The following is a 19,328-nucleotide window of genomic DNA, read 5'->3' as shown; positions in this document are numbered from 1 at the left end:
GTAAATCTTTTGCTAGGTGACCCACATAGTTATAGTTAGAACCCCCATGTGTGTTATGCATGATTTGTTTGCTAGAAAAGAAGCAGAGCTCTTTGTTAATGTTATTTTGTACGTAGAAATGCTATTGTATAATTTTTGAGGGATTCTATCAAAATTTTTACAAAAATATTAAATTTTATGTTTTTATTACTCATATTGAAAATGGTTCATTTTTTTGTCAGACATTTTCATAGTTTAGAAATTAGTGTTTCTTAAGTTAAGGCTTTCAAAATATGTGTTTTGTTCCAATATTTCCATGCAGCTCCTGTGTTTTTTTTTTTTTTTTAGGGCGTGGTATAAGGTGACTCGACGGGAGAGTGTTAGATGATTGATTTGGCAGGAAAAGCAAAAAGAACCATCAGGACCTAAACATTTGAGGATTTATTGATGGAGGCTGGTAACGGAGGCTGGGGGTTTAAAGTTCGAGATTCAATGTTCTAGTGGGTATAAACATAAGAAAAATATGGTTTCAGCGAAGAAGGGAAGGGACGAGTTAGGTAAAAAAAACATAAAAATAAAAGTTATTGAATCTTTTCATGCAAAATTAAAAAAAAATTAAAGTATAATTGTAATGATTTTAAATTTTAAATTAAAAAAATTTTAAATAAATATTTTATTTGAATAAATTTTTATAGCAATTAAAAAGAGATAATTTATAGGATTTTATGTTAGAAATTTTTACAAGAATCCATAATTCAAATTTTTTTAAGTAAAAGTTTAATTTTAAATTATAAAAAATTTTGTGGCCTTTTTATAATTTTCCTGTGCTTTTTTTTTTTGTAATTTTCTCGTGCTCTTTTTTGTAATTTGCTCCAATGCATGGTTCTGATTTCATTTCTTTGACGCGAAGAAAAAAACAGAGCATCGTGATATTTTTCTAACCGCCATCATACACTTCTCTGGATCTTCATAGTCGGTTCGTTTCTCTACCTCTTATCAACATCCTTACCTCGCTGTCGACTGAGCATGCTCGTTGCTGCTGTTGCTTTAGCTACTGTCGTCCCCATCTTCCTTGTTGCCAGCCACAGTGGGAGCTGAGTTGCAGATTCTCTTTCCCTGTTATCGTTGCTGTTCTGAGTCATCGTGAGGTGCATAATACTCTACTACTTTTCTTGCCATCGGTCTGTGTACTTGCTGCCACCTTCTTCCTTTTCTCTGTTCTAGTTCGTCTGTCAAAGTGAGGGAGGAGGTTTAAGTTTTCTGTGGGTTTTCTCGGTCATGTGGTTGTCGGTGGTGAGTGGCCAACTAGACTTCGTTTTTCTTATTCATCACCTGCTGAACGTCCTTGTGTAATGAAAGCTTAAGATCTTTCTTCCTCTTTTCCGGTCTATGGTTTCTGTTCCGTCTCTTCCTCTTTGGACAGCTGGGTGGAGGCGCTTAGATTAGTATTCAGTTGTGCCGTGAGTTCTGTGCATGCCAGTTATTGTTGCACTTTGGTTGGCGTAAAACATGATTTTCTTCTATTCCTTCGATTTTTTAGCAACGTGATTCATTCTCTTCCCTTATTGAGGGTGGTGCTCTGTTTTTCAATATGTCTGTCATGAGATTTGTAGTAAGGCTTCGGTGTTGTGTTGGTAAAGATTGGATGTTTTATTATGCCGGGCTGAAAATTTTGGTAAAACTAGATACTGGAAATTATTGATTTTTTTTTCTTAGACTTGCCATATAATTTAGTTAATTGTAAATATTCCTATAATGTTTGTAGTAATGATCCAAAGAAGAAATTGGTGGAAAGAAAAATTATTAAATTTTATACTAGAGTCTAGAGGAATTATATAGGTAAATTAAGAAAATATATGTCTTCATATAATATGTAACTTGACCTATCTATTAGAATTGTGCGGCACCTAGAAGGAAATTATTAGATAGAAGAGTAATTAAGATTTTGTGAATCTGAAATAAGAGCCATGTTAAAGATTGAAATGAAATGCTATCATGAAAGTATCGACGAGCTTAAATATTAATTTAAAATGGTTATTATAAAATATATTCATAATGACATATGTGTTGGTTTACTTGTTAGATTCATTTGAGGCAACATTAGAGTAAATAAGAAATTGAAAAAACCTAAATATAAGGTTTTTTGTAACTTTCAGGTGAGTGAATAACGTTTCTAATCAAATTTCTATAGCATGTTTATAAAATCTTTTTATTTAAATTTTCATTATTTCGTTATAAATTATGCAAATTTTCTTGTTAAATCTTATTTTTTTATTGATTGTTTTATTTATGAAAATGTGTTAATATTATTAAGGATTTATCTTGTTGACAAGCAATGCTTGAAGCAAATATACTACAACTGGTAGTATTTCTCATAAGCAACTTAATTATTTAATTTTATGTTGAGATAAATTTTATTGAAATAATTCATGTATGAAGAAAATCATAAAATATTCAGATAATAGAAAAACGATAGTTGGATGGTATTTTCTAGTGAAGATGTTGAAACTATTTTTGTATTCCATACATGCTTGATTTTTACTAAGGGAGACTAAGTTCAAAATACTAAATGCTAACCGTAGTTCCATTATTCCATACATGGTACACCTAGCTAATAGGGTATTTGTAGGAGGTGCTAGCGTCATGCATGGGCTAACGCATGTGGAATGAAGGGATGGATATTCGTGAACATTATTCTCATGCTTGTTTTGTGGCCAATGCTGCACTTGTTTCGTGGCTTTGAACCACGTTTGATTATTTTGTACCCTTAAGCTGCATTTGATTGATTATTTATCCTCATAGAATGTGTGTTCACATTTATTATTCGTTCTGATCAAGTCTTTCTAAATGTAAAATAAAATTTGTTATTCATCTATTAATTTTCCAAAAGTACTTAATTGAATTTCATTATTAATGCAAACATTTATATTTTATTATTTGCACTTTTTTTAGGTGAACGCTTATATGATACTAATGGCATTTATTGAATTTCATAATTATATTATGGATAAAATTCACTGGTTATTACTGATTTAAGTAGGCATTTCATTATTCTAGTAAGTCATCTCGAGTTAAGTTTATTGGTTACTATTTTCATAATCTTTGATAATTTTGACTGGAACGAAACTCACCAAAAATTTCTTTAGTTTCAAATATGGTACCTGACCCTACATCACTTGTGGATCATTGAGAGACCCCATTACTTTTTGGAATAAAAGAAGCACATTGTAATTATTCTTTTTGGTGAAATTTTGTACTATATTTTGTAAATTGTAAGTTAATGCTCCACATATACCACTATTAGATCCAAATCTTATTTTGTTATTATGCAAATTGCTGGAATAGAGCTAGACTCCTTAGTGATTTAGTTGACAGGTTCTGTAGTTGTTGTAAAAATTTTGAAAGGTCCGAACTATAAGGTAGACTTTGTTGAAATTTCTACAAAATGTTTAAAACTTTATGAACTTTATTAGTATATATAACTCACATATATGGACATTTTAGTTTAATCCCTGATTAATCAAGGCTTATGAAATATAAATTCATCTCATATTTCATGCCAATGATATCCTTGAAGTTGGGGGTGTGGAAATAGTAGTTAAATTATTAAGCCATTTCTTCAAGCTTTGAAAATTTTGTCTTATTTTTTATGCACAACACCAAAAAAAACATTTGCCTAGGCATTCACACAAGCTTAATGGTACGTGAATCGAATGGACGAATAACTTATATGTCAACAAAATTGAGAAATAGTACGCGGGCGTGTAGTGGGTACAAGTGATGGCCCCAAAAAAAAAAAAAAATTGGAAGTAACCACTTGTGAGACCACACAAGTGTAAAAGGGGAAAAAAACACATTTGGTGTAATATATATTTAAAATTTGGGACCGAATTTTTTTAAGGGAGAGAGAATGTGATAATTCAAATAAAAATAGGATTAAATAAAAAAATAGAGTGTTTGTGTTTCAAATTTTAAACCCTCTAGAGGTTTTATAAAAAAATCAATTAGATATATATCTCAGTAAATAAGATTCTTCAATATTTTTTTAAAAGAGATATTTAATATTATTGAACTTGAATTGTTTATAAAAACTAACTGAAAACAAAATAAAAAAATTATCTAAATCTATATCGTAGATCTGACAAATGGAAAACCCTAGATCCTATTCTTTTTGTTTTCTTAGTGTTCCTTGGCCGCCATGACTTAAACCATGACTTTCACAATGTGATTAACCTCTATTTCCTTGGCTATTATTTCTTTTCCTTCACCATATTCAGACGGTATGCACTCTTCCTATCTTCATGTGCTTGTTTAATTTCTTGCACCCTCTTTCATTATCTTTCAATACCTTCAAGCTATTCAAGCCAGCACGTCTTGTTATCTTTATACAATTTGACATTTAATTATTGTTATCTTTATACAAAATTCTTATCTTCGTCCCTTTTCAGCATAAATTCTAATGGCTGCCTTAGAAGTTTTAATTTGGATCTTCAATCCCTTTGAAGGTGACTAATCTTGCAAAAAATATTTTTTTCTGACTTATTTAACCCTCACAACTCCCTTCTCTACAAGAAATTCTCAAACTCAAAAGCAAGAATTAGGTTGGAAAGAATAAATTGTAAATTGGTTGTGAAAATATTAAAATCAAACTATGAATTAGGATCTCAATATCATAGGATATATTTTATTCATGATAGGAATTAAACTCTAGTGTTTAAAATAGTGTTCTTATGCCTTACTAAATTCTAGGTGATACTGGTGAAATTTTTTTAGTTGGAGCTGCTGGGTCATAAAATGGTAACAAAAGGGATCTATACTATTGATATCAACAGATAAGTGTATAAATAGCAAGGTGGCATTACTCATTTTCATCTTTGCTATCCTTTTGAACTTGAACAACTCATTTATTTGCTTTTTTCTTCTCTATTTGGGAAGCCAACGCAAAAATTTTATGTCACTCTATTTGTTGATGTCATGAAACAGAGGAATAAATGGTTGAGTCAAATTTGGTTGAAATATTATTTTGGAATTCATTCTAGTTGATGTAAATTATGATTCCTGTAACAGCCCTCCGCTCACCCCGCCTACCCGAGGTCTTTTGCGGCGCTGGACACTCTCCCCCAGGCCCCACAACAGGACGACCCTACCCCTTACGGTGAGCATCAGGAGACAAAGGCTTCCCCGCAGTAGTGTGCGGATTATTCCCCTTGCGAGGAGCCTCCCCAGGTTTGATCCTCCAACCTCTCCTACATAACAAAGTTGAGGCTGAACCTGATACCATTGAACAATGGTATCAGGTTCAGCCTCAACTTTGTTATGTAGGAGAGGTTGGAGGATCGAACCTGGGGAGGCTCCTCGCAAGGGGAATAATCCGCACACTACTGCGGGGAAGCCTTTGTCTCCTGATGCTCACCGTAAGGGGTGGGGTCGTCCTGTTGTGGGGCCTGGGGGGAGAGTGTCCAGCGCCGCAAAAGACCTCGGGTAGGCGGGGTGAGCGGAGGGCTGTTACATTAAAAGGTTCAATGGTACCAGGTTCAGCCTCAACTTTGTTATGTAGGAGAGGTTGGAGGATCGAACCTGGGGAGGCTCCTCGCAAGGGGAATAATCCGCACACTACTGCGGGGAAGCCTTTGTCTCTTGATGCTCACCGTAAGGGGTGAGGTCCTCCTGTTGTGGGGCCTGGGGGGAGAGTGTCCAGCGCCGCAAAAGACCTTGGGTAGGCGGGGTGAGTGGAGGGCTGTTACAATTCCCTTGGATTTTATACTAGGTGGTGATTGCATGATGGAGAAGATAATGACTACTATTAGTATTGATATTGTTACAACTACCATATTATTATATTTTTTTATCTTCTCTCTTTTATAACAAATTTCAATTATCATGTTTCCAAAATTAAATTTAACTATTTTCTACATACAGAAAAGAAGTATTTTATTCCACTATTTATATTTTCCATTGTTCTTTTTATTCAATTTCACTCTATCCTCCTCTATTCTCATTTATTTAACAAGTTATGTATGTATGTATGCAAATACTACTAGGTGAGACAGCTATTCTTCACCATAAGTTATATATAACCTGATAGACATTATATTTTACATTGGTGGGATGATTATTCCCTACCGTTACACGTTGAAGATAAAAACGTATACCATGTTGTTGGTGGGGCAATTATACCTCACCATTATACATCAAATATAACACTACCACAGAAAATACCCATACTTGACGCTTATTTTTCCCAATACTTGACGGTTTTTAACCGTCAAGTAAGGGTGCGACATATATTAAAGAAATAATACTTGACGGTTAAAAACCGTCAAGTATTAATCTTATACTTGACGGTTATTTGAAAACAACCGTCAAGTATATGAAGTAAATATACACTTCCCAGCATAAATACTTGACGCTTGTTTCAAAACAAGCGTCAAGTATTTATGGCCAATGTTCTTTTGGCCATAAATACTTGACGCTTGTTTCCTTATAACCGTCAAGTATTTACAAATACTTGACGCTTGTTTTGAAACAAGCGTCAACTATATTGATACTTGATGGTTATTTTGAAATAACCGTCAAATATTAATGACATAATTTTTTTATATGGTAGCTGCTTTTAAAGCAGCCCCCTGCATAAAGATACAGATAAAGATAAAAAACAGCCAGCCAGCAGCGAAAATAATGCAATATAATGAATGTTTGTAATAGTATCTCCTATCTAATTAACATAAAAATTCCTATACATTTAACCTTAAAATCTAAACTTATTTGCAAACTAATGTTTCAAAATTAAGTGGCCTATCCCATAAAAATTGGCCCAAAAATGTGTATATAAATGTAACTAACTATTGTACCAGCCTAACTACTGTTGCTACCCACATATTGAAAACACATTGGGCCACCTCTTCAAGGACCTCTTCTACATGTGCAATCGTATAATGAACGCAATAGACGTCCTCGAAGTACTGTAAGCAAATAGTTACAACAATTTCAAGTTAATAGGTAGCTAATTAAAATTGTTTAAAATTTATAATTGAAGTGTAATTAAATTTTATATATATACCTTGTTAGATAATATGGTAGGGGCATGAGTGATAATGTCTTTCATGAACTTCATCAAGCAATAACCACAGTCATTGCTCTGATCTGGCTGGAATGGACACTATAAAAAAAAACATATCAATGAAATTGTAAAATATAATGAGACAATTTCTTGATTAAAAACTTGACCAATTAAATGAATACCTTAACAGTGACCCATTTCTCTGAAGATTCGAATGCCCTCATCTTAGGGGACACAGTCATGTCGGTCGCAGTGCGATACAACACCACAGCTCTAAGAAGGAATTATGGAATGAATGTGAGAAATATATATGAATGAAAACTAAAATTAAAAAGAAATAACAAGTAAAAAAATCTAACTTACTCATTAAAAAGTACCACCATATCTTCCCTATTGCTTGGCTCTCCATTAAGGGGATCGAGATACCATATTTTTGGAGCAACAGGATTAACCACAATAAGCATCCAGTGTCCCCTAACAAGAAACAGCACATGTTACCAAACAAATAAATATAAAAAAATATTTACTCATAACAAATATTAACAACTCACCCTTGGCAGTAAGGAGCGAGAAATAAAGTATCCTTCGTTGCTCTCCTTTCTCGAAATTGATCCGAAAGCATTCTTGCTTGATTTTCAAGGGCTTCCTTTGTAATATTATTGTGGGGAGAGACATCATGAGGATTAACCAGCTTGATCTTTGACTCGAGGCCACCAGGAACCACGAATGAGGTATAAAGGTGACTTGGGTGAAAAAATATACAAGTTAATATGCTTGCATACTCACACACATAAATAATTCAAGAAATTAACTAATAAATGTTGAAGAATTACCTCATGTAGAAAGTCATCAAACTAGTGCTCGCCATATCGTGCTTGAGGATTTCATTCAAAATTTCATCCCGAACGACTTCAAATGATGCTCTACCAAATAGCCCATCGTCAAAATTAATGATATCCCCTATCGGCTCTTGACGAATCATCCTCGTAGCCGAAGCATAGGTCTCAAGAGAGTCACGGAATTTGTTTTCTACAACAGGCATAGGCACTGCATGTTGCGAAACCGTGACTGACTCTTTAGTATGGCCCGACACCTTATCCTTCAATTTGCTTTTCCCCCTTGGCTATACAATGAAAAAGTTAGACATATATATATATATATATATTAAAGATTTTAAATAATTATATAAATCATATATACCTTTTTCTTTGGTGGCAAGGGGTCCTTTGGCAGCTTTGGGTCCTTTGTCGGCTTTGGTGTACCAACCATAACAAGGTGGCTGGGCCATGCAACGAAGCTCCCCAACGCATCTCCTACCGTCTGCATCTCATCGGTAGGATAAGGTAATGGATACTTGGGGTCGATTGCAACAAGCAAGGAAACCCTAATGCAATCGGGCGGGAGGGAAGGTTATGGATTGTGTCCCGGCAATGTTATACACGCGTCCCGTTGCAACTACTTTGCGTGACGGATTGTCTGCTAAACAGTTGCAGTCATTCTCGCCCTAAATAAATGAAGAATGTTAGTTGTTTAGATAAAAAATTAGTTGAGCAAATTTAAAAGAGAAAATGCATTACCTCGGGTATTTTGTCTGAAGGGACTGTGCAGCTATCTTTTCCGCTGGGGCTAACGTCACCCAAAAGCCTCCCAGGGATCTGGCCTTCAATAGCATGTCAATTAACTTTGCTTGGGCTTCTAGCTGTTGCTTCATAACAGCTTGCTCTTCTCTCAACTCTTGGACCTCGGATGAAGAAGCCGATGTTCGCTTCTTAATCTTGCCAAAGTATTGCTTCTTTGTGACACCGAAGCCAACACCCCTAACACGACCAGGGTGGTCAGGGGTCCCCAACGCTCTAGCTAAGATATCCTCATGCTCAGGAAGCTTGCCCTGTGATACTTCTTGAGAGAGGGAATCCTGTGAAAAGTAGAGCTAATTAGTATGCCTTTTAATAATCATTTATTAATTGATAGATAAGAATAACACTTACAATTTTTTCAGCAACCTCTTTCACATGAGGGTTGTCAATCACTCCATCTTTATTTGTTCGTGCCAATGCCCAGAGTCTTTGGCGGGATATAGTAACATCCGATCCCTCGGCCTCAACTTCTTTCTGCTCCACGCCTGCATACCCTAACCTCCCTGCTCTGTAAGGGTATTCATTCTTGGCCACTCTCTTCTTATTTTGGGCGCTCAGTTCCTTTAATCAATAACAAAAATATCCTGTTAGTACACATAGATATATTCAATAAAAGGCACTAAAATTTAAATTTTAGAAACATAAATACCTTAAATTCCTTCTCGCGCCGAGAGACAACAAAAGCATCCTAATCTTCTTGCTTTACTAAAGGCTGTAATAGGGGAGGAACTTGGGCTACAAATTCAGCATCAGGGTCTTTCAAATATTTTTGTGTAATAAAATGTCTGAAAGACCGTAATGCCCTCCCAGCCTTTTGAAGGACAAAATCCTTCTTGCTCTCGTCTATTTCAAATCCTGACTGTAAAATAAAATAAATATGTTAGGTGCATCAATTTATAATATTATAATAGAATATAACTTAGTCAAATGCAACTTACAGATACAGTCTCCCAAACAATGTCCTTCGTGGCTTGATCAACTTTGCGCCAAGATTTCTACGTGATAGGTACAGTTGTCTTTGCCACAACCCCAATATAACTTATAAACTTTGCAGATTTGATGGCTTGGCCTTTCTTGTTCCACTGCACTGATATTTTTTCCCTGCTGCTCTTGTTTTTGTGACTTCTTCCATTATTGTTAGGCCTCGCTGGATATTGTAATATTCCTGTTCCAATTTTTTTTGTAACAACGGAGCATCAGTACAAGTTGTAGTGGGATCTGATGGAGGGATTTCAGTGGACTCAGAATCTGAAGCCATTTACCTGTAACACAATAAAATTTCAAAATTAATCAACCATGATTAATTCAAAAAATTAATCAACCATGATTAATTCAAATATAATCGACTATATTAATTCAAACATGAAACAAAAATGGCATAATTAATTCAAAGGTTACATGTTCAAGTTGCTCTTTTTCGTTTCCTTGACTTGGGTTTTTTACTTCCCCCTCCTTGAAATATTTTCTTCTTATGCTGAAATAATTTACCCCTCTTTGAAATCCAAATGCCTTCATTGTGATCATTTCTCATGTATAGAGCTTCATCAACAGTGTCGTTACTTTGATTTGATGTCCCTTCGAATGGGTCATCTTCAATTGCTACATTTTCATTTATTTTTTCATGTAACATAAGAATAGACCACCCCTTATTAGCAGGGTCAGGGACATAAAACAATTGTTTGGCTTGTTGCGCTAAAATAAAAGGCTCATCCTTATACCCTTCCTTATTTAAATTGACTTATACAAAGCCAAATTGGTAATCAAATTTCAAGCCATTTTTTCAATCAATCCACTTGCACCCAAAGATTGGAACTCGAAAGGATATGTAATCTAAATCCCATATATGCTTAATTACACCAAAGTATGACATGTTTGCATAGATAGGATTTTTATCCTTAGTGCTGGAAATATGCATGGAATGAGCTACAAGAGTTACACCACTATTTTGCATTGTGCTCCTATCATCTTGCTCCCTTGTATAAAATGTGTATCCGTTGACAAGGTAAGCAGTGTAAGAAATGGCCTGTCTGCTTGGACCGTTAGCTAACCATCTCAATTTGTTAGAAACTGAATTGGAATCAACATTTAACTTTTGAAGAATGTGCTCCTTAAACCATCTTGTAAAAGTTTTGTTGTGTTCCCTAGCATACCAAATTTCTGATTTATTGAGATTGTCCCTCCTAAGTTCAGCCATATGCTTGTCTACATACTCTTCAACCTCTTCAGTGTTGTGCAACACATATAAGTGGGCTTGCTCCCACTGTACACTTGACATAGTAATGACTTTGTTTCCCATGATCCCTTCTCCACTTATTCTACCCATATGTCGAGACTTTGGAAGCCCAACATAGCTAATATGACTCAGGTACTCAGTACAAAAGTCAACAGCCTCTTCACAAATATACCGTTCAACAATACAACCCTCCGGTCGACTTCGATTTTTCACATATCCTTTCAAAATCTTCATATAGCGCTCAATAGGATACATCCATCTTAAATAAGCAGGCCCGCACATTTGAACCTCCCTAACCAAGTGAACAGTTAGGTGGATCATAATATCAAAGAATGCCGGTGGAAAATACATCTCAAGCTCACACAGTGTTAATACAATTCGAGCTTGCAACCTTGGCAACTTATGTGGGTTAATCACTTTACTTCAAATGGACTTAAAAAACAAACATAACTTAGTGATCGTCCCTCATACTTTAAGGGGTAAAATTGCACGTATAGCAACTGGAATGAAATCCTCCATTAAAACATGGCAATCGTGAGACTTTAAGCCCTTCAACTTCAAATCTTTCATTGATACAATATTTTTTATATTTGAAGAGTAACCCTCAGGAACTTTAACTACATTAAGGAACTCACAAAATGCAGTTTTCTCTTTCTTAGATAGCGTATAAGCTGCCAGAGGGAGAAAGGTACGGTTCCCCTTATCTTGGGGTGCTAATTCTTCTCTTATTCCTAAAGAGACCATGTCCAACCTTGCTTTTATGCCATCTTTTGTTTTTCCTGACACTTGGAGTAAAGTCCCAATAAGACTCTTACAGACATTTTTTTCAATATGCATGACATCAAGAAAATGCCGAACATCCAAGGTGGTCTAATAAGGGAGTTCAAAGAAAATAGATCTCTTCTTCCATCCGGTTGTCCCAAGGTGCCTTGCAAATGGTTTGCCAAATTCAATATCCAAATCCTTAATCTTCTCAAACAACTCATCACCAGTTAACGGCAAAGGTGTCTTACCTTCTTCTGGATTTCCATTGAACGCTTTTCTCAACCGTCGATAATGATGTTCTTGGTGTAAAAACCTACGGTGGCTAAGGTAAACATTCTTCATCCCATGTTGAAGCCTTATAGAATGTGTTCCCTCTTCACAAATAGGGCATCCAAGTTGCCCTTTAATGCTATACCCTGATAGATTGCCATAAGCAGGAAAGTCATTGATTGTACCGAAGAGCATAGCTCTTAAATTAAATCTTTCTTCTCTATACCCATCATATACCTCTATACCTGACTCCTACATGATCTTCAAGTCATCAATTAGAGGAGCCAAATATATGTCTATGTCATTCCTAGGTTGCTTAGGTCCCGCAATTAGCATGGACAACATCATATACTTGCGCTTCATGCAAAGCCATGGAGGAAGGTTATAAATCACCAAAATGACTGGCCAAGTGCTGTGGCTACTACTTTGAATCCCATGAGGATTCATCCCGTCGGTAGACAATGCAAGGCATAGATTCCTACTCTCTTCCCCAAATTCAGGGTACTCATAATCAATCTTTCTCCATTGTGGAGAATCAGCAGGATGACGAAGCATGCCATCTTTTATCCTTTCATCCGCATGCCATGTTAAGTTTTTCGCAATTTCTGCACTGCTATACATGCGTCTAAATCTAGGCATGATTGGAAAATACCATAGTGCCTTCACGGGACTTGATCCATTCTGCTTGTAGTGTGAGGCATTACACTTCGGACACTCGGTTAACGACGCATATTCATTCCAAAATAAAAGGCAATCATTAGGGCACGAGTGTATCTTTTCATAACTCATGCCAATTGATCGCAATACTTATTTTGCATCATATGTTCGACAAGGAAGCTCATTTTCCTTAGGAAGTAATTCTACTTTCAAATACCCAAGCAACTCAGTAAAGCTTGCATCACTCCATCCATGTTTTGCCTTCATGTTGTACAATTTTAACATTGCTGACAACTTTGATGCACTACAACCAGCATACAACGGTGTCTCCGCATCACTTTTCAACTTCTCAAACATTTCCGGATAATCCTCGAGGTCCTCTTCAACTGCTTTAGCCATCTGTTCAAGACAATCTTCCTCAAGTGTGCACGTGTCAAAATCATCAGGAGATGATGCACAGCTTTTACTATGCTTCTGGCTGCAACCAATATCATCTCTTGTCTCTCCATGCATTGTCCAACATTTGTAACTTTGATCCATCCCATTAATCACGAGGTGTTCTTCACAAGTATCTAGACTAACCCGCTTCACAAGACCACACTTTAAACATGGGCAAACAATCCTAGTAGGATCCTCCGCATGCTTAACTGCAAGCTTAACAAAATTTGCCACCCCATCCCAATATTCCTTGGATAGACGATTGACAGACATCCATTCCTTATCCATAATTCCTAGAAAGATTAAGAGGGAAATATGATTAATGACTTTGACTACTCCTAGATAGTGGGAGAATTAGATACAAAGATCAATTAGTCAATAAGTCACTAACCACATGTTTGCACATTCCCTCTTTAATCTTGTTTAAAACTAATAATTATATTTTAATGCTAGCCATTGAAATAATTTCGACATCATAACAACTTAAAAAAGAGAGTTTCCCGGGCCTTATCCCCTCTTCCTATTAATCTAAATGACAACAACAACAACAAACACATAAAGTTATATTCAAGAATAATTTTAAAAAAAATTGATAGTATATATAACGGCTTAAAATGAGTATTACCAGGTCTTTATGCCTTTAAAAAAATCAAGTTATCCATAATGAGACTATATATGATCCAACAACAATAATAACAACATTAATAAGAAACTCAATTTTAATTAAAATCATATTAAACCACATCAAACACTATATAAATATCAATTTAAAATATCAAAAATATTTAAAACAAGGTAATTAGGTGGTATACTATTTTCATATCCTTAATGAATCTCCTCATATCAACAAAAAAATTGGATGATCCCTTAATTCAATAATTAAGTACCCAAAAACTCAAAACTTCAAACACTCACTGAGAAGAACAACAATGCAAATCAAAATAAATAACACAAAAATTATTTATTATGTATGAAAATCAAAATCAACAACCCATACATTCAAAATGAAGATTAATGATTGGGAAAGCAAGAACCTACCTCAACAAGAAGAGGGAACACCGACTGTGCAGAAAAACAGAGACGAGAGTCTGATGTAGAGTGATAGAGACCGAGAATCCCAATGAACGAGTGCCCACGAGACTTATGGAGGCCGAGAATCAAAAACCCCTCAAGAATCGAGACCGAAAACGTGTTTTTTGGCAGTTAGAGTGATGAAAAATGGGTTTCGGTGGCTCTGGGTTTATTTCTGAAGACGAAAGATTTGCAGAAATGGAGAGCGAAAAAGAAATCTGGAGGGAATTTAAATGACAATACTTGACGGTTATTTCATAATAATTGTCAAGTATTACATATTTGACGCTTGTTTTAAAACAACCGTCAAGTATATGGCAGACAAATTTGACGGTTATTTCAAAACAAGCGTCAAGTATGTGAAAAAATTTAATTTTTTTTTCTACTATTAATTTGACGTTTGTTTATTGAAGACCGACGTGTAAATTTTTGCTTTATATGATGGTTATTTATAAAAAACATCAAATATATATACTTGACGGTTATCTTTAAATAACCGTCAAGTATTTACTTAAATATTTGACGCTTGTTTCGTAGAAACCATCAAGTATTCTCTGCCTTTTTATTTATCATTTTTTTAAATAAACGTCAATTATAGGGCATCAATTATACATCTTTCTGTAGTAGTGTAAATACATATAGGATGTTGTAGGTGGGATAATTATTCCCCACCAAGATTGGAGACAAGTGTTGATTGAAATGCCATTGCAATTGAATGTTTAGTAATATGATTGTCTAGAACAATTGTTGTGATTGAATGATATGATTGTCTGGCATGATTGGATGTGAAAGATGCCGTGTTTGCAATTGTTATATGATTGTTTGGTTCATTGATAGGAAGTGTTGTCAAATTTTGTTTTCTTCTCCTTATCACAAAAAATATATTTTAAGAATATTTGAATATGTTGGCCTTGACTCGTCTCATTAAAATTCATTTGCAAAAAACTCTTATGCATCTTTGATTCCCATTAGTACAAAAATAACTTTTTACAGAGGTTAAAAAGGCGATGTTGTTCCAGTGAGTGTAGAAAGTTCATCTTTCTACATCGGTTATAAACCCGATGTAAAAACTAAAATTTTTACATCAGTTATAAAGCCGATGTTGAAAATTATATATAAGAAAATAAAAAAAATTACTTGAACTTTTAACATCGATTGGCAGTCTAACTGATGTTAAAACTACACTTTTAACATTAGTTATTACCATAATTGATGTAAAAAATGTTATATTCTACAGTGGTTATGGTAATAACTAGTGTAAAAAGTATTTTATTTTTTTATATTGTATTTATTTTATCAATTTTACCCATTTCTGTGCATACAAATTGCCAAATCAGACAGCTTAATTCATTTACAATTATTTATCAAGTATTTATCAACTATACAAAACTATTTAACTATTAAAAAAAACTAACAATTGTCTAAATTGTGTCAACTATTAAAATTAAAACTTGTCTAAAACTAAAAAAAAAACCTCACAAGTCCTCCACAAAATAAGTTGCCTAACGTATGCGAATGTCTTCAATTTCAGCTTCAAGAAATGCATCCGAATTATCGAACATCTAAAATTTGATTCACAAAATAGGCATATTAATCAATCTCACATAACATAATAAAATAAAACTTTTAAAAATATATTTTTCTCTTTTGTAAATTCGGTCATGACCAATGTGATGATATTGAGTATGTGTCTCATGACATATAGACCGCACAAGTTCATCCTCACCAGTTGTCTATGATTCTATATAGAATAAATCATAAGAAATTAGTAAAAAAAATCTTAATAATTGAACATATTAATAAAGTATAGTATCACCTTTGGCTCGATCCATGTGAAATCCTTCAGCTCATGGCCATGCTTTTGTAAGACTACATTTTGATATGCTCTCATTGTCCTATGATCAAGATCACCAAGTTAGTAAATAATATTTTCAAAAAAAATTAAATTAAATAGTTTAGTAAAAGTATTCTTATAAGTCTATTGTCTTCTTCATTTCTTTCCCAAGTTTGTAATGGAGGGAGCATAAAAAGATGACAGTATTGCTCTTCATTAAAAGAACAAATAATTGTCAATGGTTTCAACTAAATATGATATAAGTTAAAGTAAATCCATATTGAAAAAAAACTATTAATTATAAATTAATCCTTACGAGTGCACATATGGAGCCATAAAAACATCCTTTTTGACTTTACATATTCTCTATTGGAGGTACTCAGCCCTTAACTCTGGAGTATTACCTTTCTCTATGATGTGATGAGGGCAAAGAAATCCAAACTTATCACCTTTGCCCGATGTAATGCACAAATGATGAAGGTACCTATAACAATGCAATTATATTAGTTTACTAAACTTGATGATTAAGTTTACTTACAACAATGCAATTATATTAAAGAAAAACATACTTACATCATAAATAGTTCAATGTGTGGTGTGGTAAGTTAATTATTCGATAGAAGTCGAACCAAATCTTCCTGTTCAATTGTCACTATCATGTCTTTCTTACCCACAACCTCCGAATCCATTTCTAAACTCTTGAATTCGAATGATGAATTATATGCCATTAAGATCATTTGCTGATGTAGAGTCAATAAGGGTTGTGGAAGTTTTGGGAGGTTCGACGAGGAAAGCTTCTACATAATAAAAAGACAAGAAGTAGTTAATAAAAAAATATATTAGGAAGCTGCTACATAATAAAAATTCATGAAATTTTGTACCATAGCTTGAACCAAATTCACAAGTCTCTTAGGCCATAGGATAAAATTGCCAATAGTTTCAACCACAGTCTTCACCTCATCAGTAGGGAATGGAACCAAAGTATCTGGCACTTTTAGATCTGTAACCACCACTCTTACCTGATCATCTTGAATTTGCTTATGGTGGATGGTTGACCCCAAGCTGCTACATAATAAAAATTCATGAAATTTTGTACCATAACTTGAACTAAATTCACAAGTCTCTTAGGCCATAGGATAAAATTACCAACAGCTTCAACCACAGTCTTCACCTCATAAGCAGGGAATAGAACCAAAGTATCTGGCACTTTTAGATCTGTAACCACCACTCTTACTTGATCATCTTGAATTTGCTTATGGTGGATGGTTGACCCCAAGCTGTAGATGCTACCAATAGCAACCAAGCATCTATCAAGATCTTTTAGAAATATCTCACACGATTCTCTAATGTTGTCACCAGAAGGACCCTCTAACACACGCTCAAGAACATTAATCCCTTTTGTATTATGAAATGTAGGAGACGTGTGAACTGGTTCAACAGTTGTCTCCTATCATGAGTTTATCATGCTCATCATCTCCTCTTTCATTTGCTCTTTCATTTGTAGAAGCCAAGCTATAAATGAAGCTTCAAACTTATCCTTAGTCTGCTGCCTCACAGTGAATATCAATGTATCAAGCTCTTCTTTAGTTACTATGCCTCCTGAATTAGGACGTGCAGGTGCTCCAAATAGTCCTTAATGCCCACACCATATGCAATGCCCCTCACATGACCCGGATGCTCTAGTTTGCCTGTAATAACTACTAAGATATTATTTCTGCCCTCTGGAATGAAGCTTCCTTGGGCTTGTTGCTCCTTAAGAACATCCTGTAATATAAAAAAAACAATATTAATTAACAATATATATAATTGTATAGAAATTTAATGGGACAAGAAATAATAATTTTACTTACAATCCTCTCAGCAATCTCACATGCTGTCTCACTTGTATAACCTCCTTTCTTATACTGATGTCCATATCTCCATTTCTCCTCCCGAAAGACAGGTGATGGTAGAGAAAGGAGTATGGAAGGATCAGACTTAGTTTCTTCTTCTCTCTTCTTTTGTTTTTCTGTCATCAATATATCATCAGCTCTAGTATAACCTCCACGAGACAAGGTGTGGGGGCATTGATTTTGCCAAGCAATTTCTCGCCCTTTAGCTCGTTTCTCCTGTTAACAAATTGAATTTTAGATTTTATAGTTGAAGTAAATCTAAATAAAACTTAAATCAATTAAAAATCAACAAACGAAAGCTTTTTCAGAAGTCTGAATCTTAACAAATTCTTCTCAAGTATCTTTATCAAGGAACTGGTATGTATCAAGAGGATTGGGACGAGCCTGACCCTCTGGCACATCGACAAAGATATATCTTCTAGCAAGATTAGTCTTAAAATTTCTCCAACGTGTTCCACAGTAAAAAATCAACTTGTGTCGACAATCTTGATTAGATGGAACATCGTATGTGAGCTACAATAAAAACATAAGATAATAATTAGTAATTTCTCAATAATATATAACCATAAAAAAATTTTATTTTTAATTATTTACCTAAATACTTTCCCAAATCTATTCCTTCACATGATCTGGCACATCAGGCCAATCCTCAAACACAATAGGAGGCTTGATATGCAATAGGAGGCCAAGAAAACTAACAAACTTGGCTTTATATGGCCCTATCAGATTCCATCTCCGGTCAAATTAAATTGGTAACCTACATCTAGCACTCCTATTTAAAGTCAGATCTCTCAATTGTGTGCCACGTCTCTCCCTCCTCACAGACTGGCTTTGACTTGGCTCCTCACTAGAGGTGCCCTGACTCGGCTCCTCACTAGGAGCAACATTACCAATTGATTGGTTTGTGGTGGGCTAGCTCTAAGTGTCATCACCTTGATTTTTCATATTCTTATTAATTTAAATAAATGAAATAATTAAAAAATAATCAAAGATAAGATAATTAAAAAAAATCTCACAATATAAATTTAATTAAACTAAATCAACATACTTTAATTTCAAAACTAAACTCATATAGGGATATTCTCCCATATCCCTTTATAGTGATAATTTCTTATAGCATGTTCATCATCTACTTCATTTACCACATCCAAAATTGGTAGCTCACTTGAGAAGTTAGCAGTTTCAGAAATATCAAAATTTGATTCATGATCATTATCACTATCAATCACCCTTTTTCCTTTAAGTGCTATTGACCAATTTTTATTTGTTGGATCCGTGACATAAAAAACTTATTTAGCTTGGTCTACCATAATAAATGGCTCATCTCCCAAAGTTAGTTTTTTAAGATCAACTATTATAAATCCTAACTTACCATCACAAATACTGTTGATGTCAACCCACTTGCATTTGAAAATAAGAACTCTAAATTTTGTATAATTAACCTTTCAAATCTCTTCAATAACCCCAAAATAAGTTCTGGATGCTAGTTTAG

General features: G+C 34.5%; 1 protein-coding gene across 1 annotated transcript; it reads right to left on the bottom strand.

The window, feature by feature from the left end:
* Positions 1 to 4,252: 4,252 nt before the first annotated feature.
* On the bottom strand, positions 4,253 to 13,000 carry LOC129286368 (uncharacterized). The gene is made up of 7 exons (XM_054922339.1): positions 12,913 to 13,000; positions 8,617 to 8,699; positions 8,240 to 8,359; positions 7,873 to 8,162; positions 7,668 to 7,782; positions 6,879 to 6,941; positions 4,253 to 4,360 (listed from the first exon to the last, which is right to left on the bottom strand). Exons 1-7 carry the CDS (start codon positions 12,998 to 13,000, stop codon positions 4,253 to 4,255), a joined length of 867 nt encoding a protein of 288 aa, XP_054778314.1.
* Positions 13,001 to 19,328: the final 6,328 nt, after the last annotated feature.

Source organism: Prosopis cineraria, unplaced genomic scaffold (genome assembly GCF_029017545.1).
Source record: "Prosopis cineraria cultivar Desert tree isolate PC_DT_omini unplaced genomic scaffold, ASM2901754v1 PC11, whole genome shotgun sequence".
NCBI classification, from domain to species: domain Eukaryota; kingdom Viridiplantae; phylum Streptophyta; class Magnoliopsida; order Fabales; family Fabaceae; genus Prosopis; species Prosopis cineraria.
This window is presented reverse-complemented; position numbering and strand designations above follow the sequence as displayed.

Excerpts from the sequence above, each read along its gene's own strand:
- LOC129286368 (XM_054922339.1), bottom strand. The coding sequence starts at position 13,000 with ATGGCTAAAGCAGTTGAAGAGGACCTCGAGGATTATCCGGAAATGTTT. Across the intron at positions 8,700-12,912 it reads GGAGACACCGTTGTATGCTG|GCCAGATCCCTGGGAGGCTT; the intron begins GTTGTAGTGCAT and ends ATGCTATTGAAG. Across the intron at positions 8,163-8,239 it reads CCTTGCCACCAAAGAAAAAG|CCAAGGGGGAAAAGCAAATT; the intron begins GTATATATGATT and ends TTCATTGTATAG.